The sequence below is a fragment of the Onychomys torridus genome, chromosome 13, assembly GCF_903995425.1.
Source record: "Onychomys torridus chromosome 13, mOncTor1.1, whole genome shotgun sequence".
Taxonomy (NCBI): Eukaryota; Metazoa; Chordata; class Mammalia; order Rodentia; family Cricetidae; genus Onychomys; species Onychomys torridus.
Genome location: NC_050455.1, coordinates 27,165,594 through 27,186,251, shown reverse-complemented (window position 1 = coordinate 27,186,251; position 20,658 = coordinate 27,165,594). Strand labels below are relative to the sequence as shown.

At 45.0% G+C, this 20,658-nt stretch overlaps 3 protein-coding genes across 19 annotated transcripts in view; all 3 read right to left on the bottom strand.

Moving 5' to 3' along the window:
- Positions 1-20,658, bottom strand: part of LOC118594666 (protocadherin gamma-C4) — a 182,586-nt gene that overhangs the window by 72,384 nt on the left and 89,544 nt on the right. Inside the window, exon 1 of one of the 17 annotated variants that reach the window (XM_036204741.1) lies at positions 7,292-9,898. The exons of the other annotated variants lie outside the window; for them this stretch is intronic. Coding sequence (XP_036060634.1) covers positions 7,292-9,715 — 2,424 coding nt within the window. The 5' untranslated portion in view covers positions 9,716-9,898. Of the gene's footprint in view, positions 1-7,291; positions 9,899-20,658 lie in introns of those variants that run through there. 17 annotated transcript variants of the gene reach the window in all.
- Positions 11,631-14,294, bottom strand: LOC118594923 (protocadherin gamma-B1-like; the record flags this gene model as incomplete). The annotated part of the gene is made up of 1 exon (XM_036205183.1): positions 11,631-14,294. A coding segment is annotated over exon 1 (2,466 nt), but the record flags the coding sequence as incomplete, so codon positions are not given.
- Positions 17,801-19,726, bottom strand: LOC118594678 (protocadherin gamma-A11-like). Its single transcript, XM_036204770.1, has one exon. It carries the CDS (start codon positions 19,469-19,471, stop codon positions 17,867-17,869), a length of 1,605 nt encoding a protein of 534 aa, XP_036060663.1. The 5' UTR covers positions 19,472-19,726; the 3' UTR covers positions 17,801-17,866.

Genomic DNA, 20,658 nt, shown 5'->3' with positions numbered 1-20,658 from the left:
TTTAAATCCCTTCTAGGATACTGTCATTATTATCTATAGTTTCTTTCTCACGGTTCACTGGTCCATCAGTCCTTCTCTATTGGTTGCTTCCAAAACCTTGAACTACCTTCTAAGCACTTTGAAGGTCAGTGTGCTTACTTTTCACTTTGTCCACTGTTGTCTTCAAGGTCAAACTGGATGTGAGTACTTTGGACTGCACAGACATGCATGGCCTCGCATTGGCACCCACATTTAGGTGGCCCGCAGCCTCAGCACATAGGTGCCCGTGGTTCCTCTTGAAGGCTGACCGTGGCTTCGCCGAATGACAGAAGGTTGTCGCTGCGACTCCCACCAGCATCTGGGTGGTGTCACTTTGCTGTGGGTCCCCACCATTGAAGACGGTCAGCAATAAAGGATGTTAGGAGCCGTCTCACTCCAGCCTAGTGCCTCCAACATACTTCTTTCCATTGCTTTTCTTTCCTGCTTCAAAGGCAGGAACAGAGAAGTGCCCAAGGTGATGCTTTTGTAAGGAATCTCTCAATATTAGGATCTTCTGCAGGCTCTCTTGCAAATCTCATGATTGGCTGGGTAAATCTAGAGCTGAACTGTACAGGCACTATCATTCATATTGCAGATATCTGTACTAATGCAAAAAGTATTTATTGTTTTTTTTCTTTTCTTGAAACAAGTCTGCCTACATGTCACCATGCTCCCTGCCATGATTATGAACTAAATCTCTGAACCTGTAAGCCAGTCTCAATTAAATGCTTTCCTTTATAAGAGTTGTCATGATCATGGTGTCTTTTCAGCAATAGAACACTGTCTAAGACATAAAATCTCACATACACTGATTGCCCTGGCTGGCCTAGAACTTGCTATGGAAACCAGATTGGCCTCAGACTCACAGATATCTGCCTGGCTCTGTCTTCTGAATAAAGGGATTAAAAGCATATATGTGCCACCATGCCTGGCTATTTAATATATTTTAAAAAATAAACTTGAGCTTCTGTCTTAAGGACATATTTTCTCCTGAGCTACCATATAATTGACAATAAGCCTCAACTTTCTTCATAGAGTGAAATATACTTTTTTTGGTATGGACCCATGCTGTGGAATAATCTTCTTGTACACGGTAAAGATTTGTCACTTGAATTGGTTTAATAAAATGCTGATTGGCCAGTAGCCGGGCAGGAAGCATAGGTGGGGTAACCAAACTAAGAATGCTGGGAAGAGGAAGGGTGAAGTCAGAGGGTCGCCAGCCAAACACAGAGATGAGAATGCTGTACTGAGGAAAGGTACCAAGCCATGTGGTTAAACACAGATAAGAATTATGGATTAATTTTATGTGTAAGAGCTAGTTAGTAATAAGCCTGAGCTACTGGCTGAGCATTTATAATTAATGTAAGCCTCTGTGTAGTGATTTGGGAAGCAGCTGCCAGGTATTTGGGAGTTGCTGGTGGGACAGAAACTTCCACCTACAGACCCAAAATTTCTAAGTATATATGCTTTAGACACTGAGACCTAGAACCTTGACAAAGTGTTCCATGTCCAGCTCCATAGGGATTGAAGAGCAGATCTACTTGTAGCAGGTGTTCTCAGACTGCCAGCTCCCAGTTCATAACCCAGAGACTTATTATTAGTTATGAATGCTCAGCCTTAGTTTAGGCTTGTTTCTGGATAGCTTTTTAAAACTTAAATTAACTTGTTTCTCTTCATCTGTGTTTTGCCTCGGGGCTTTTTACCTTTCCTTCACTGCTTCCTCCATGTCTGGCAGGCTGATGGCTGGCTGGCTGGCTGGCTTGGGTGTCTCCCTTTCTTTCTCCCTTGCTCTCTCTTCTCTCCTTCTCCTATTTATTCTCTCTGCCTGCCAGCCCCATCTATCCCTTTATTGCCTAGCTATTGGCTGTTCAGCTTTTTATTAGACCAATCAGGTGCTTTAGGCAGGCAAATCAACACATCTTTACATCGTTAAACAAATGAAGCATAAACAAATGTAACACATCTTTACATAGTTAAAGTGATATTCCACAACATCTGCTGGAAGAACTACTGGTGACAAAAACCAGTGGGAAGGAAATGGTACTTCTTTTAGTTGCATCTAGCCCAGCAATTCAGTTCTATCCCCATCTCTCACACAGTTAGAATCCCCATGGCTTCAATCCAGACAAGACCCTTTCCTGACTGTCTCTGAATTACAGTCTCCAGCCAAAAAGAGGCAGAGCTCGCTGCCAGTGCATCCATGTGCTCCTTCAAGATCCTTCAAGAGGTCTGCAGAGAGGGGAAAGTTTCTGCTCAGTTTTTAGACCTGCTTCTGGATCTTCTTACTCAGTCTGATTAGAAAGCCATCGAGCAGGAACAGTAAGAGACCAGCTTATTTTCCTGTTTCTGTGTTAGTCAGTAGTGAAACTCTGGTCCCACTCTACAACAGCAGCAGAGGATCAAAATACAAGATTCTTGGGAGCTGAGGGCAAAGTAAAAGAAGAGTTGGGGCTTTTTTGTTTGTTTTGATTTGATTTTTTTCTGACTGCCAGCTGAAAGGTGGTAGAACAGTCTTGCTAGGGTGTTGAAATATCTCTGTCATGTGTGATGTTGGCTGGTTTTTTCCCTGGGTTAGGGGGGGTAAACCTGGGGCCTCTTGCACAGTGAACAAGATCTCCACCACTGAGCTATGTCTTCACCCTGAAACTAGACAAGACTCTTTTTTTTCTTCCTTCCTTCCTTTCATTTTTTCTATTTTGACATTTTTCCAAGACTACTTTTTAAAAAATATTTATTTATTTATTATGTATACAGAAAAAGGTGCCAGATCTCATTACAGATGGTTGTGAGCCACCATGTGGGTGCTGGGAATTGAACTCAGGACCTCGGGAAGAGCAGTCAGTGCTCTTAACCTCTGAGCCATCTCTCCAGCGCCCCCCCCAAGACTACTTTTTAAATCTAACATAGTTTCAGGACAAACTGTTAGCTGAATATTAAGTTGAGATACGAAGGAAGCTTCTAAGGTGCTTTACCATATGGGCATTTTATGGACTGAGGCATTTATTTTGGAAATTTGACAACTATCTTGGTTTTGTAAGGTAGACCAGAAAGCTGTCTATTATTACGGATTTCACACTATGATTCTTTCCCAAAATATCACCTTTTAATCACTCAACTCATTTCATCGAATGGTTAGATGTAGAAACTATTGCATAATGCTTCAGAGACTTAATGAACTATGACATTATATCTGCCTCACTGGTATTAAGCAGTAGTAGAGTTTTGTATGACTTCTCTGAGAAAAATCACAATGGGTACCAACTCCCTTTAATAATTTTTTTGGTCCAATGATCTTTCCAGCAACAATTTCTTCACTTTTTCTTGAACCATATCCTTTTCCAGATAGTATTCGGAAATAGCTTTTATACACTTCCAGTTACCTTTGGCATAGGTCATCATTTACTCTCAATATAAAATTGGGAAAATATATATATGATCTACATATATGATCTATCTATCTATCTATCTATCTATCTATCTATCTATCTATCTGATCTACAAAGCTGCAGAGTTGCTGAGATAGGTTGGCTGTTGGCTCTCACTATTTCCCTTTTCTAAGGCTTTCTTTTCACTCCTGTATTTGGCTCCATGTTTTTTTTTTTTTTTAATTTAATAAGACCATTTAGAAATTTGTCTACAACAGGGGTCGAGGACATCACAAGAAAACACACAGAATCAACTAACCTGGGCTCATAGGCACTCACAGAGACTGAACCAGGCTTACACAGTGATACTCTGTCTCAAAACAAACAAACCAAACAACCAAGCAACCAAGCGACCAAGCGACCAAGCAACCAGCCAATCACCCACACATGCCATAGGCTCCTTGTTTAGATTGTACTATTCAGACAGACAAAAGCCAACATTCACAAAATTGTCTCATACAATTTTCTCCCTCATTTTATGGCCTAAAATACAGTTTCTCAATCAGGAGTATGCTTAGGCACAACGGATTTTTTTGAGGCACATTCTCACAAAGGAGAAGATGACCTTGATCTTGTGGTAATCTTGCTTTCACCTCTCAATGGGTGGGATTACAGGCATGTGCCATCAGACCAACTAAAAATTTTAAATTAGCTTCACAAAAATTTCAAAAAGAGTTCTGTTCCCAACCACAGGTTATTGTTTATATTATTCATGCCATCTGGAGAGGGATACATCATTATTACTTTTCCCCAAAGCATTCTAAGTATGCTGTCATTGAAAACATGTTTCTTTTTAGTCAACCACAAAATAAACAGCTATTATTAATTAATGAGAGATGATGAGCCAGATGGTTTATATACTGTTCCAAATCCTTATCACAATATTTCAATTCAGATCTTATTATCCCTGTTTTGCCAAAGCCCCAAAGATTAAGTAACATGTCAAAGCCAACCCAGTTTGAAAGTTATCTGGTTGAAAAGTACCATTGATGGCCCTGGTGGCATTGTAATCCCAGCTACTCAGAAGGCAGAGGCAGAAAGGTCACAAATTCAAGGGCAGACTGGGTGATTTATCAAGACCAGGTCTCAAAGTAAAAAGTGTGGGGGAAAAAAAAAAAAAAAAAGCTCAAGAACTATCTCAGTGGAAGCGCATTTGTGCAAGGCTCTGAGTCAATCCATACCACCAACACAGACACGGAAACTTTACTGTATCCTATGGTCCATCCGAGGATACTTGGTATCATGGGGACTTCAAAGCACCTTTTAAAGATTTATGTGATGCGTATGAGTGTTTCACCTGTACCACATGAGTGCCTGGTGTCCACAGAGGTCAGACGAAGGCAGAAAACATCTGATCCTCTGGAACTTGACTTACAGATGTTTGTGAACCACTGTGGAGGTGATCAGAGCCAAACGTGAGTCCTCTGCAAGAGTCATCTCTCCAGCCCCCTGTCTCAGAGCTATTTAACTGGGAGCACAGTTATCACTGATGTTTGAGATACTCTCTAAAAGCCATTACTACTTATGATACAACACCCGATAATTTGTCCCTAAAACCAAGTCAATAAACAGCAACATCATTAGATCATGTTGGCTAAAGTTTTAAAACAATTTTTGGAGCTGGAGAGATGGCTCAGTGGTTAAGAGCACTGGCTGCTCTTCCAGAGGACCTGGGTTCAATTCCCAGCATCCACATGGCAGCTCACACCTGTCTGTAAGTCCATTTCTGGGGGATCTGACATCCTCACACAGACACACATGCAGTCGAGACACCAATGCACATAAACTAAAAATTTTTTTCTTGGTTTTTCAAGACATGGTTTCTCTGTGCAACAGTCCCAGCTGTCCTGGATCTCGCTTTGTAGACTAGGCTGGCCTCGAACTCACAGATATCTGCCTGGCTTTGCCTCCTGAGTGCTGGGATTAAAGGCGTGTGCCACCGCCACCGCCGCCGCCACCACCACCACCACCCGGCTAAATTTAACGTTTTATACAGACTCAAATACTTCCTTAAAAAACAAAACAAAACACTCAAATAGAACCACATAATCTATCTATCTATATATGTTTTTTTTTTGGTCTTGGTTGTCAAGACACATAAGGTGACATTTGAATTTTAGTTTATTTGGGGACCATTGGCCTACCCTTCCTTCTCTAAGTATCACTAATCTCTTTTATAAATTTGGATTCCAATGATTCTGTTTTTAATAGATAGGCAACACATAAATAAAAAAAAACCACTAGTTCTAAATTAACATTTAAGACCTTCACTTTCCAGAAAAATTTCTGTTTGTGAAAGGGGAAATTTAGTGAAGGAAGAATATATTACTGAAATGTTTCTTCAGGTGGGACAGTGGATTTCTATGAGTTCGAGGCCACTATGATCTACAAAGTGAGAGTTCCAGCTAGGACTATTACACAGAGAAACCCTGTCTCAAAAAAAAAAAAAAAAAAAGAAAAGAAAGAAAGAAAGAAAGAAAGAAGGAAAGAAAGGAAGGAAGGAAGGAAGGAAAGACGGAAGAAAGGTTTCTTCAGAACAAAAATATGTTCAAAACATTTAATTTTAAAGGTATTTCCTCAAGAAATTCTTCACTGTGTAAAGGCAAAAATAATTCATGCTTGTGTTACATTGGTGAATTCTGGGTATTTTATATATCATTGGTGCAGGTAAAAATGATGGGAGAGATGTTTAACTTTATCGATATATACATATTGTACTACTGAAATGTGTAACAGATGAAATACCATTACAGTTATTCCTCGTTATAACACATAAATCGTATATTTGAGAAAAATGTCTAGTGTGTAAGAAATAAAATTTACCATACTTGAAGTCAAACAATTTTAAAGCCTGAAGCTACATCAGGAAAGTATAAGGGCAGAGCTGGAGAGATGCATAGGCATTTACAGTGCCTCCTGAGCAATCATGAGAACTGGGAGTCTGATCTCAGCAGCCATGAAAACAGCTGGGGCGGGGGTCCCACAAAGGACTATAACCCTCGCTATGGAGGCCAGAGACAGGAGGACTTCTAAGGATTGCTGACTTCCAGCCTAGCAAGAAAACGTGAGCCCTGGGTTCTGGGAAAGACCTTGCCTCAAATGAATAGGCAGAAAGTGATAGAGAACATCCAGCTTCTATATGTATGTGTATATACACTCATACAGACACAGACACACATGTACAAGTAACTTTTACAAGAAATATATGTATATATCCCTAGTGACCAGAAATAATATTATTTAAAAGACTTTAAATGCAGTGTATGAATTTACTAGTAGATTCAAAATGCAATTAAAGGTCACTCTATGGGGGCTAGGGATGTAGCTCAGGGGTAAAGTGTTTAGCTCAGACCTTGGTTCAATCCCCAGAAAGGGAGGTTTAAAAAAAAAAGCAACTGTACTTTCTATTAAATTCCGTTTCTTCACTCTAGTGGAATTAGTGTTCCCTCGGCCTTCCCTGGGGATTGAACCCAGGGCCTCTTCTCCACACATGCTAGGCAAGTGCTCTACCTATGAGTTCTGAGTTACACCCACAACTTCTGTAGTCTTAACAGATAAACCGGCATGAGACAATTGACACAAAGCTGCTTCACGGGCAAAAAGAAAAAGAATTAAAAGCAGAAAGAACATTATCGTTGGTGAACTAAGCTACCAATTATAGGGTACAGAGCAATATAAAGTAGAAATTGTTTCTGTATCATGCAATAGTGGCATGTGACAATATCATGTCTATGTATCGTTTAAACCAAACGATTAGGCTGTTGGTGGTGGCTGCTTTATCAATTCCAAATACCCAAGAATCATCTATACTAGGAAGATAGCTCGCTCCAAGCTCGGAATGGACTCACCTGAATTAAGGCATGATTATCTTTAGAAAACACTGAATCACCCGAAAGCAAAAGAGGCTCGCTTTTCTCGCAGCTCCCCTGGCTGAGGAGCGTGTCTGCATAGTTGGGCTGCGGGAAAATCAAGTGACTCTTTCGGGAGCCCGCAGTGAGCGAGACCTCGTGTGAGTAGGTCTGCAGGAAAGCTTGCACTCCGTCTACGCCCACAAAGTGAGAGGCTGGAACGTCAGCCAATCCGGGCCCCGCAGCCCCGAGCAGGCGCAGTGAGTGCCAGCGCCGCAGCCTGAGCGCCAGCAGCACCAGAACAAAGACCAGGAAGACGCTGGAGACCGCCGCCACCGCCACCACCAGATAGAGCGTGAGCCCTGAGCTCTCCGAGGCAGGAGGAGACTCTAGATTGTCCAGATCCGCCAGGACGTCGGGGATGCTGTCGGCGATCGCCACCGTGAGCGTGACGGTGGCGGAGAGAGGAGGCTGGCCGTGGTCCTGCACAGCCACTACGAGGCTCTGCTTGAGGGCATCTCTGTCCAGCAGGGCCCGAGCCGTGCTCACCTCGCCCGTGTGCAGCCCCACCGAGAAGAGCCCTGGCTCGCTGGCCTTGAGCAGGCGGTAGGACAGCCAGGCGTTCTGTCCCGAGTCTCTGTCCACCGCCACCACCTTGGTCACCAGATAGCCAGGCTCTGCTGAGCGGGGCGCTAGCTCCACCCCAGTAGAACCGTCCGTGGGGAGAGCGGGGTACAAGATTTCGGGGGCATTGTCATTCTGATCCAGCACGAACAGGTTCAGGGACACGTTGCTGCTGAGCGGTGGGTCCCCACTGTCCCGCGCCAGCACTTGCAGTTGTAGGTCTCGGAACTGCTCGTAGTCAAAGGAGTGCAGTGCGTACAGGACACCAGTGTCCGAGTTGATGGAGACGTAAGAGGAAAGGGGCACGCCCTGGTGGGTGTCCTCCGCTAGGGAGTAAGTGACTTGGGCGTTCTTGTCGCTGTCGGGGTCGTGGGCTGTCACAGACGCGATGGAGGCCCCTCTGGGATTGTTCTCCGGGATGTAGGCCCAGTAGGAGGCCTGAGGGAAAGCGGGCGGGTTGTCGTTAGTGTCCGCTACGTCCAGGGAGAGGTGAGTTTCGGTTGACAGGGGCGGACTTCCCCTGTCAGTGGCGGTCACTGTGATGTTGTAGCTAGGAACCTGTTCTCGGTCCAGGACTGTGTCTGTGACTAAACTATAGTAGTTTCCGTAAGATTTCTCTAATTTAAAGGGCAGATTCCCTTGGATGGAACAGATTACCTGCCCATTTTCCCCGGAGTCTTGGTCATTTACATTTAAAAGGGCTATTAATGTCCCTCGGGGCGAGTTTTCTGGAACGGAGCTGGTGAGGGACGTGATGGCTACTTCAGGGGCATTGTCGTTCACGTCCAAAACTGTGACCAGGACTTTGGCCCGTGCAGAATATCCCGCGTTATCGGTTGCTTGCACTTCCATCTCGTAGAAACCCGATTCTTCGTGGTTCAGCTCCCCTGTTGTTGATATTGTCCCCAAATTACTGTCTAGCTTGAAAACCTTGGCCGCCTTGTCGTCCACATACCGGAAGGAATACATCACTTCCGCATTGGCTCCTTCGTCCGGGTCTGTGGCATTGACTAGCAGCAGCTGAGTGCCCACAGCCACGTTCTCCAGCACACTCACGCGGTACTCGGACCGAGCAAACGCTGGTGCGTTATCATTCACGTCCACAACCATCACGCGGATGCGCGTTGTACCGCTGCGGACCGGGTCCCCAGCGTCGGAAGCGGTGAGGACCAGGAGGTGCTCGGCCTTTTCCTCGCGGTCCAGCGTGCTCTCCAGCACCAACTCTGGGTACCTGTTACCATCAGCTCCGTTCTGCACCTCCAGCGAGAAGTGAGCATTCGGGCTGAGCTGGTAGCTCTGAAGAGAGTTCTTTCCGATATCTGGATCCCAAGCGTGGGGAAGAGGGAACCGCATCCCAGCGGCGGCGTTCTCACTCATTTTTATTTCCAATTCACTTTCACGGAAGTAGGGAGCGTTGTCGTTAATGTCCCTCACTTCTACTTCCACTCCGTATATTTTCCCTATATCTTCCATCAGAATCTCTAGATTTAATTGACACTTGATGGACCCCATACACAGCTCCTCCCGGTCTATCCTCCCCGCGGTGACCAAGCTGCCGCTCCGCGGGTTCAGAGCGAAAAGTTGAGACCTACCTCTGGAGACGATGCGGACCCCGCGCTCCGCCAGCTCGCGGGGCTCCAGCCCCAGGTCCTTGGAGATGTTGCCCACCCTAGATCCTTTCTCCAATTCCTCCGGAACGGAATAACGTATCTGGGTGGATCCAGCCTCCCACAGGATCCCGAGAAGGACTCCCAGCAAGACCAGCGCTTTGCAGTCCTGGAGCCTTTGCGCGGGGATCATTGTCACGAGGATTATTTCCAATCCTGCCTTTGACCACTTCAACCAGAATCCGCTTTTCAGGCCTTGGAACCCGACAGTCAGGAGGTGGGATCAGCTCCTCTAGCCAGTTTCCTCGGAGAGGTGTTTTGTCTCAATCTATCTCTATTGTGCTTTAGGCAAGCATGCAAAGCCAGCGAGCAGGGCTTCGCTGTCTTTTCCTCCCAGGTTGGTGAACAGCGGCGCTCAGAGTCTGAACCAATAACTGCACAGTCCTGAACTCTGGGAGAGGATTTTTTTTGGTTGTGTACCTTAAATAGCTCCACCTACTGTTCTTCAAGTGGAGATGGAAACAGGGAGCATTTTAGTTCTCTAATATTTTACCTACAAACCCACTTTATTGACATTATTTCAGTAGCTGTTTGCATTTTCCTATTTTTTCCCAGTAAGACAAAATTTCAGTGGATTTCTGGAAATGTCCTGAAGGGAAGAACTATTGTAACAAGTTGGAATTTAATACTGAAAAAACCAGAATGTCTCGATGATGTGGGGACCAAAACTGGGAAGTGTTATGGCGCACATTGTCAGGTTCACATGTGGTATCTAGTCAAGTGACAAAGATGTATTCACATCTTTCAGATAAGTGGAAGGACCCCAACTTGCATTACCTGGAAGTGGAGACAGTGTTACACAATTCTACAGATGCATGCATTGCAAAAGGATGTTTGATGTCGATTAAGACTTAGTAGAAGAAAATTAGGAATCTGAAGGATACCATAAAATTACCTCTTCTTGGGTAGCCAACCTAATTTTAATAACAGAATTATTGGCCATACATTTAGAAGCAGGAAAGATTCTAGGAGATGACTGCCTGTATGTATTTCATGTGTCTAGGAACTGTATTTGGGAACAAGCACTTTTGGCTGCTGGACAGTAGACCTTAGTTGTCTCCATGCTTAAGTATAAACTTTAACTGAGCTGGCCTCCAGCCTCTGTCACTATAGAATATAATTGGAAGGAAACTTACAGATACTTGTGGGAAAAGAGCAGACATAAAAGTGATATTAAAAGAACTCCTAATAGGCAAGGTGGTGGTGGCACACGCCTTCAATCCCAGCACGCGGGAGGCAGAGCCAGGCCGATCTCTGTGAGTTCGAGACCAGCCTGGTCTACAGGGCGAGATCCAGGACAGGCACCAAAACTACACAGAGAAACCCTGTCTCGAAAAACCACCTCCCCCCCCAAAATAAAAAAAAAAACTAATATATCTGAATACTATTGCCAAATTATCACATCATAATACCTTTTTGTACATACTATTTCTCAATTTATATTAATAAAGAAAGCCTTATAAGCTCAAGATATTGATCTCCCAATAAACAACTACAGAAAAACCAACGTATAGTTTAAATTAAAGTATTTGAGTAGGACCAGCAAGAGATGGCTCAGCAGGTAAAAGGTGCTTGCTGCTAAACCTAATTGAAGCTGAGTTAAATTCCTGGAACCCACATGGTAGAAATAGGGAACTGACTCGCAAAAGTTGTCCTCTGACCTCCACATGGCACACACACACACACACACACACACACACACACACACACGTTTAAAATTACTTGAATGACAGCGCATCATAACGCTTCTACGTTTTGAGTTTTGATGTATATGGATAAAATATTTCGGAATCCTGAAGCCTAATGGTACAGTTACTGGCCCATAGAGAAAAGACAGAAAAGAACTGAGATTGTGCAAATGAAACAGGTGATTGTGGGTACAGTGTGTTTTCAGAGTCCATTTCAAAGCCGAATGTGGTGGCGCACACCTTTAATTGCAGCGCTTGGGAGGCAGAGGAAGGAGGATCCCTGTGTGTTCAAGGCCAGCCTGGTCCACACAACTGGACAACTGGACCCTGTCTCAAAAAAAAAAATCATTCCAAAAGAATTTGAAAATTAAACAATGTGCGAATGAAAGGCTCATTGAGACTCACGTGAGTAGAAGCAATAGCATCAGAGAGTATCTTGTTATTCTCCTCAGTGACACTCACTTCCACCGAAGCGTCCATAGAAAGACCTTGCGGAGGGACCATTTCTGGCGTTAAGGTAAGAAAATGAGACGTTTTTTGACAGTTGGAGGCAACATAGAGATCGTAGGAATAAGGCAGGGTCCCCTCATTGTAGTTGAGAGAGACCCCTGGTCTAGTCTTACAGCAGACGCCAGACTGAAAGCAGCCCGAGACTGCAGGACTGCGGGACTGTCGCAGGCGAAGGACGATGGCCAGAATCACAACGAAAAGAAAGAGTACGGAGACCAAGGCCAAGGCCACCACCAGGTAAAACTGCAGCTCACTCTGGGGGTCTGACGGCAGAGGGTCATCGCTGAGGTCTGGCAGGACCTCCTGCAGGCTGTCAGCGAAGATCAGGTGCAGCGTGGCTGTAGCCGAGAGCGGTGGTTGTCCACCATCGCGCACAGCGACCAGAAGGCGCTGCCGCGCCGCGTCCCTGTCGCCCAGGGCACGCGCTGTGCGCACCTCGCCAGTGCGCAGCCCCAGGCTGAAGAGCCCGGGATCGCTGGCCTGCAGCACGTGGTACGACAGCCAGGCGTTGTGTCCCGAGTCAGCGTCCACCGCCACCACCTTAGTGACCAGGTATCCGGGTTCGGCAGCGCGCGGTACCATGTCGAAAAGCGCGGAACCGTCGGGTTCGAGCGCGGGGTACAGCACGCGCGGTGCGTTGTCGTTGCGGTCGCCCACCAGCACGCGCATGCTCACGTTGGCGCTGAGCGCGGGCGAGCCCTGGTCGCGCGCCTGCAGGGTCAGCTGGAAGGAGCGCAGCTGCTCGTGGTCGAAGGGGCGCTGAGCGAACACCACTCCGCTGTCCTGGTTCACAGACACGTAGGACCACAGCGATTTAGGTTCCAGGTCGCTGGCTATGATGGAGTAGGAGATGTGACCATTGGATCCCAAATCGGGGTCAGAGGCGCTGACTTGAGCAATGGAAGCACCAGGCGGGTTATTTTCAGCCACTTGAATCAAGTAGGAGGCCCGATGGAAAACTGGAGCATTGTCATTGATGTCCCCAACATGCAGGGTGACGCTTGTGCTGGAAGAGAGGGGTGGCTTGCCTTTATCAGTGGCGATGATGGTGACATTGTACTCCGGAGTCTGCTCCCGGTCCAGGACCCCATCTGTTACAAGCTTATAATAATTACTGGCAGAAGATTCAATTCTAAAAGGAACCGTTTCTTTTACGAAGCACGTCACTCTTCCATTTTCTTCAGAATCTTTATCGTGTGTTTTGAACAGAGCCGCTACTGTCCCAGGTTCTGCATCCTCGGCTATAGAATTGGACACCGAAGTAAAAACCACTTCTGGGGCATTGTCGTTTTCATCGAGAATTTCTACTATAACTTTACACTCTGTGGCCATGCCTCCACCATCCTTGGCCTCTACGCTCATGGTATAAGTCTTCTTGGTTTCAAAGTCAATAGGGCCTTCAGATTTAATTTCTCCATTTTGATGATCTAGGATAAAGTTTTTTCTAATATCATCTCCTAGTGATTTGAAGGAGTAGGTGACCTCTGCATTGACACCCTCATCCTGGTCAGTGGCCATCACCTTTAGCACAGAGGTGCCTGAGGGCATGTTCTCTCTAAGACTGACTTTGTACATATTTTGGCTGAACACTGGGGGGTTATCATTGGCATCAGTGACCTCGATTTTAATCTGAGTAGTGCCGGTTAGTACTGGTTCTCCCCCATCCACTGCTGTCAGGATCAAGAGCTGGGAGCTCTGCCTTTCCCTGTCTAGAGGCTTCTCTAACACTAATTCTGGGGCATCCTTGCCATCAGCCTTGTCCTTCACCACCAGAGAGAAATGCTCGTTCAAACTGAGCTGGTAACTCTGGAGAGAGTGGGGTCCTACATCTTCATCTATGGCAGATTCCAGGCCAAACCTAGTGCCTGGAATTGCAAACTCGTTGATTTGTAAAACAATACTGTTTTGGAGGAAATGGGGAGGATTATCATTTATATCTTCTATCACCACGCTGACGTGAAAGACGTTTAGGGGATTTTCTGCCACAATCTCTAAGGGCAGGACACACAGAGGGCTTTGGAAGCACAGTAACTCGCGATCTATTCTGTCGCTCACAACTATGTTCCCGTTCTCAGGGTTCACAGTAAGATACGGTTTCTCAGCGATGACTCTGAGGTTCCGAGTCAGTAAATCCTGAACAGGCAGCCCCAGGTCCTCAGCGAGGTTTCCCACAACCGAGCCCATGGCCATTTCTTCCGGAATAGAATATCGGACTTGCTCCGAAAGCCCCATGCAGAACAAAGGCAGCAAGAACGGAAAGAGTACTTGCCTCCACCCGGTCCTGCTCCCTAGCTTCACGCTGCGCTCCATCCTCATAGCCTTCCAGGTGAAGGGAAGAGGCTTCACGAATTTCTTCCACCACGAAGAAAAGCCAAACGCTCACTCCAAGTTTGAGTGTACCACAGTCTCTAATATAATTTGCTAAGCAGAAAATTCAAGTCCTCCCACTCTTTAAAGCCTTCGGTGTGCGTTCACAATTTCAACTGGTAGAGCCCTGGAAGTCAGCTCTTACAGCGAATTGGACAACAGCGGCGCCCAGAGTCCATTTATAGAATTGCAACCAGAGCCTTTGCAGACTCAATGGGATTAGGAATACAGGGCTATGTTGGGACACACCCAACAAAGGAGTTCATGAGTTTAGAATTTGTCTGTTTTCCAGTGTTGCTATTGAACAAAGACCCCAGAGATGGGATCTGTAGCATAGCTATTAGCCCAGTAATGTCAGATTAAAAGGCTTGTCTTTTTCTATCAGAGAAAACACACAGTGGAAGAACCAGGCAAGTCTTTCCTCAAAACCACGTGAAAAAAATAGCCCCACCAAGTGGTATGGGAAAACTTGAAAGTGGCGAAATGATACCACGTATCACCTTCAATCAAACACATGCGTAATTGCCAGAGAAGGGGCATTCAAAACCATTTAGGGCACATTTGAAATAAAAAACGGCCAATGCCCTAAATTATTTCTAGTTATAATATAGATGCATCCCAGGGATTGTTAAATGTGCATTCACCCTTAAGATTTTAGCAGCACGAGATGTGAGCGCATTTTCTTTTTATCCTTTTATTTAAATTAGCTATATGTTGCATCCTAACTGAAATCCAGCGACATGCAAATCAACTTTCAGAGCCAACCTTTTCTTTTTCTTCTTCAAGAGCTCAGTTCACAGCTCCCAACTAGTTTAGACTGTGCTTAAAAACACAGAGCAACCTCTCCTTACCAGTCAAATGCCTCATAGCATTTTGAATAATCTAATTCTAGTTCAAGTGTAGTGCCTTAGGTTTTTTTTCCCCTTTGAGTTTGGAATTCCATAAGCATAAATACTACTCAAAACACTCAAATATTTTTCTTGGCTTCAAGACAAATTTAGGCACCTGTTAAGAAGAACGCCTTTCCCAACAGTTGAAGAATTGTGCCCAATCATCAAATTTACAATGAATTATATTAAGATCAAACTCCTAAGTGAAAAACACAAACTTGAAAGGAAATACTAATGTACAAGCAACTGAATCAAATTTCCAGACATGACATAGGAATGTAGAGTTTGATTATGGAAGTGATTCTTGTGATCAAATCTAGATAAGTCTCTTTTCCTCATTTGCTTTTGCTTCAGATAACATGCATATTATTGGATAAATATTGAGGCTTCAATAGCAACGTTCTTTTTCTGATTACAGCAATTGAATATGCTTAATATAGTGCAAAATGAACTTAAGGAAGAAAAAAGAAATCCAAGTTTCTTGATGGAAGAAGACAAAGAAAAAGAAGAAGAAAGGAGGAGGAGAAGAGGAAGAAGAAGAAAAAGATAAAGATGAATAAGAGCAAAGTCACCCCCCCCCATCCTAGGGCTTTGACCAAGGATCTTGCACATGCTAAGCACATTATTGACCACTGAACTATATACCCCAGCCCCTAAATCAATCACTTATACAACCCAAATACCCACTCTCATCTCTAATCATTGCAAATCATATAAACAAATCTGAATTTGAAAGTTTTGGGGATAAAAATAATTTCTATATGTGGATTGTTTTACATCACAAACATTCAAAAAGGAAAGGAAAAAGAAAAAATGAACAAGAAAAGAAGAAAACAGGAAAAAAGAAAAAGCATTGCACCTAACACTACAGTAAAAGAATAAAAGGAAGCAACATTGACTCAGCAGTCCCATTATTCTCCTACAATCTAGTGAATCCACAGTAGCCATAGATACGGAGCCTAAGAAAATGGTTCTGCATTCCCTCACCCAACAAAGTCTTGTAACAAAGTCTGTTTTGATAGGATGAAGCAACGATACAAAGCTGAAATAGTCAACAGGATCCAAATATACCACCGACCACCAAAAAGCAAAACAGAACTACCCATCCTCAGAAGAAAACCTCATTACAAATAGTGTGTACATAGATAAACTAGGAAAAGCTGCAGAGAGCATGCTCCTGATTTGAGTTAAATTTAAACATTAGAAGCAAATCGTGGAAGACTACAGAGACACTGTGAAATTAAAATAAAATCTGTTTGCGAATCATTGAATTGAATCACAATTCATTTACATAGATAGCCATCAATCACGATGATAGATAACAATACTGAAGTTAATGCACTACAAAGCAAGTGAAGATAATCGATCTAGCCTTTCAAAATCGAAAGAAAATATGTAAGCACCAAAAAATGGACTTTGATAAAGCCCTTCTGAAAAAAAAAGTTAATCTGATGATGGTAAGGTACACAAACCAACAAATAAGTTTTCTAAATATGTATGGACTAGCTCTTCCTTCCTTCCTTCCTTTCAAGATTTATTTATTTATTTATTATGAATACAGTGTTCTGCCTGCAAGTGTCCTTGCAGGCCAGAAGAGGGCACCAGATCTCATTACAGATGGTTATGAGCCACCATGTGGTTGCTGGGAATTGAACTCAGGACCTCTGGAAGAGCAGTCGGTGCTCTTAACCTCTGAGCCATCTCTCCAGCCCGGACTAGTTATTTCTCTCCAAGCCTAATTTTCATAACCAGCTCAGCAAAAGACCCTTCAAGACAGCCGGGTGGTGGTGGAGCCAGGCGGATCTCTGTGAGTTCAAGGCCAGTCTGGTCTACCAAGTGAGTTCCAGGAAAGGCGCAAAGCTACAGAGAAACCCTGTCTCAAAAAACAAAACAAAACAAAACAAAACAAACAAACAAAAAACAAAACAAACAAACAAACAAACAAAAGACCCTTCAAGATTTGTGCCAAAACAGCAACAATTGAGACGCAAAGAGCTATATCTCACCTGACTATCTGTTGGGTCACATTTGCCTAAAACGGTAGCTGGGTCTTCCGCTATCAGGAGAGGCTCGCTTTTCCCACAGCTCTCCTGGCTGATGAGCGTGTCTGCGTAGTTGGGCTGCGGGAAGATCAGGTGACTCTTCCTCGAGTCTGCTGTGAGCGAAACCTCGTGGGAATAGGTCTGGAGAAAAGCGCGCACCCCGTCCACGCCCACAAAATGCGAAGGAGGCATGCCAGCCAATTCGCTGGCAGCCTGGAGCAGACGCGATGAGTGCCAGCGCCGAAGCCTGAGAGCCAGCAATACCATGACGAAGATGAGGAAGACGCACGAGACTGCTGTGATGGCTACCACTAGGTAGAGGGTGAGGCCTGACTCATCCGGGTTGGTGGGAGTCTCCAGACTAACCAAGTCCTCTAGAATGTCAGGGATGCTGTCAGCCACCGCCACGGTGAGCCTGACAGTGGCGGAGAGGGGAGGCTGGCCATGGTCCTGTACAGTCACAACGAGGCTCTGCTTGAGGGCATCTTTGTCCATCATGGCGCGGGCAGTGCGCACTTCCCCTGTGTGCAGCCCCACCGAGAAGAGGCCTGGCTCGCTGGCTTTGAGCAGTCTGTAGGACAGCCAGGCGTTCTGTCCCGAATCTCTGTCCACCGCCACCACCTTGGTCACTAAATAACCCGGCTCTGCAGAGCGGGGTGCCAATTCCACACCAGTGGAGCCATCAGTTGGGAGAGAGGGATACAGGATCTCTGGAGTGTTGTCGTTCTGGTCCAGCACGTACAAAGTCAACGAAATATTGCTGCTTAGTGGTGGGTCCCCATTGTCACTAGCAGTCACTCCCAGCTGTAGGGATTTGGAACTGCTCATAGTCGAAGGACTGCAGGGCATACAGCACACCGGTATCTGAGTTGATGGAAACGAAAGAGGATAGAGGTGTCCCCTGGATGGTGTCCTCAGCCAGAGAATAAGTGACCTGGGCATTTTCTCGGCTGTCTCTATCAATTGCGGTCACTGAGAAGATGGAAGAGCCTCTGGGGTTGTTTTCAGGAATGTAGGCAGAGTAAGCGGGGTGAGTGAAAACCGGAGGGTTGTCGTTGGCATCTGCCACTTTGAGCAGGAGGTGAGTTTCTGTAGACAAGGGTGGACTTCCCTCATCTTTGGCGGTTAATGTAATATTGTAGCTCTCCACTTGCTCCCGGTCCAGTTCACTATTTGTTATCAATTTATAATAGTTTCCATACGTCTTTTCTAACTTAAAAGGAAGACCATTAGGAATGAAGCAAGTGACTTGACCATTTTCTCCAGAATCTTGATCTTGAACGTTTAAGAGAGCAATTACTGTACCTGAAGGAGAATTTTCCGGCACTGAGTTAATGGAAGAGGTGATAGTTATCTCTGGAGTATTATCGTTCACATCCGTAACTGTGATCATCAGCGTGGTGGTGCTCAACAGTCCTCCACCATCTTGGCCTTGAATTTCCATCTCATAGAATCTGTATTTTTCAAAATCCAGAGGCTTTCCAACTAGAACTTCTCCAGTTTGAGAATTCAACTGAAATATTTCAGAAGCTTTGCTTTTCTTTTTCCGGAATGAGTACACCACTTCCCCGTTTATACCCTCGTCTGGGTCTGTGGCGTTCACCATGAGCACCCGAGTTCCAGAGCTGAGGTTTTCAGGAATACTCACTCTATACACCGACTGTGTAAACTTTGGGATGTGGTCATTGACATCGAGGACCACCACGCGAATGGGAACTGTGCCCTTGCGGATGGGATCTCCTCCATCTAAGGCTGTGAGGAGGAGGTGGTGAGACGTCTCTTTCTCCCGATCCAGGCCTTCCTCCAGCACTAGCTCTGGATTCTTGTCTCCATCAGTTCCGCCTCTCACCACCAAGGAGAAGTAACTACTAGGGCTGAGCTGGTAGCTCTGGAGGGAGTTCATCCCGGCATCTGGATCCCTAGCGCTAGGAAGAGGAAATCGCGATCCAGGACTAGTATGCTCGCTGACTTTGATCTCCACCTCCTCTTCCTGGAAGCTGGGGGCGTTATCATTAATGTCCATTATTTCCACCTCCACTCCGTAAATCTTCAGGGTGTCCTCTACGAGAATCTCCAAATTTAGCAAGCAGGAGGGCAAGGTATCACACAACTCCTCGCGGTCGATCCTACCTGCAGTGACCAAGCTGCCACCTCGCGGATTCAGAGCGAAAAGCTGCATTTCGCCTCTGGAGACGATGCGGACTCCGCGTTCCGCGACTTCCCAGGGCTCCAGCCCCAGGTCTTTGGAGATGTTGCCCACGAAGAAGCCTTTATCTGTCTCTTCTGGCACCGAGTATCGGATCTGCCCGGTCCCAAACGTCAGCAAGGTCCCCAGGAAGATGCACAGCGGGACCAGCGCTCTGCGGTCCAGGCTCTGAGGCTGATTCGCCATGGCTCCGTGTGAGTGCAGTTCGTGGGTTCTTGCGCCAGTTTTTTTTTTCTGAATTAGCTTTTGTGTCTACGAGGCTCCAGGTCGTCCGCATCCAAAATATATTCCAAAGCGAGCGGAGGTGTCTTTATTTCCAGAATTAGGATGCGTGAGTATCCATCCCTTTCGGCTTTGTGTGGTAGAGATTCAGGAGAACTCAACAGCTTTGCCCTCCCATTCCCTGACTGGTCAACAGCGGCGCCTAGAGCCCAATCTTATTATTACAACGCTAAGAAAAATCGGGGTACGTTGCAGAGGAAGTTGTCACACTCACCTTTTCTGTGGATCATACACAATTGTAAAGCTGAAAACCGCAAAAATAGTTATGTGATGTGATGTAAAATTCACCAAGCGCACTTATGAAAAGGGTAGGTATTAAATGGACGTGTTTAATTTAAAGTTTTGAAATACAACTGGAACTGAAAACTCACAGATTAATTGTGATTCCAACTGGTTTTACTGACGGAAGAGACACGACATTTGTGGATGTGAAAACAGCGTGGTCCACAAAATCCTCAGGTAGGATGAATGGCTATTATTCTTACTACTTTTTCCCCCAAGTTTTTTTTTTAATTGTTTTAATTATGTGTATATGTTTGTGTCTTTGTATGTGCACGTGTGAGCATGGGTTCATGTGAAGTCCAGAAAAAGGGGGAACTGGAGTTATAGGCAGTGGTGATCCACCAGTTGTGGATGATGGGAATTGAACTTGGGTCCTCCCAAAGAGCAGCGATGCTCTTAACCACTAAGCTGTCTCTCCAGTCCCCACCAAAGATTTTTAATGAATTATTTTGTTTTTTAACGAGCAAAATAAAGACGGAATCTTTCATTCAAACTTTGAATAGCATTATGGTTATCATTTAAAAGATAATAAAATGTAACTGTATTTCATACCTATAAATGCAAGCCGTTTTTTAATGAAACACTCGCGTGAGAGTTTCATATACATGAATATGTTAGAGGCCAGAGGACATGGAGGAGAGAATTAGTAATCAAAGCCAGGACCTAGAGCATACTATACCCTCAATCCTCAAAAAAAACAAAAAAAAGAAAGAAAGAAAGAAAGAATTAAATATGTTTGGAAAGTAGTGTATTTAACTACTGCAAACATTTTGTTATATGTGCTGGATAGAACTTGGTATATTTCACAC

Coding starts and splice junctions, on each gene's coding strand:
- LOC118594678 (XM_036204770.1), bottom strand. CDS start 19,471: ATGGCGAATCAGCCTCAGAGCCTGGACCGCAGAGCGCTGGTCCCGCTG.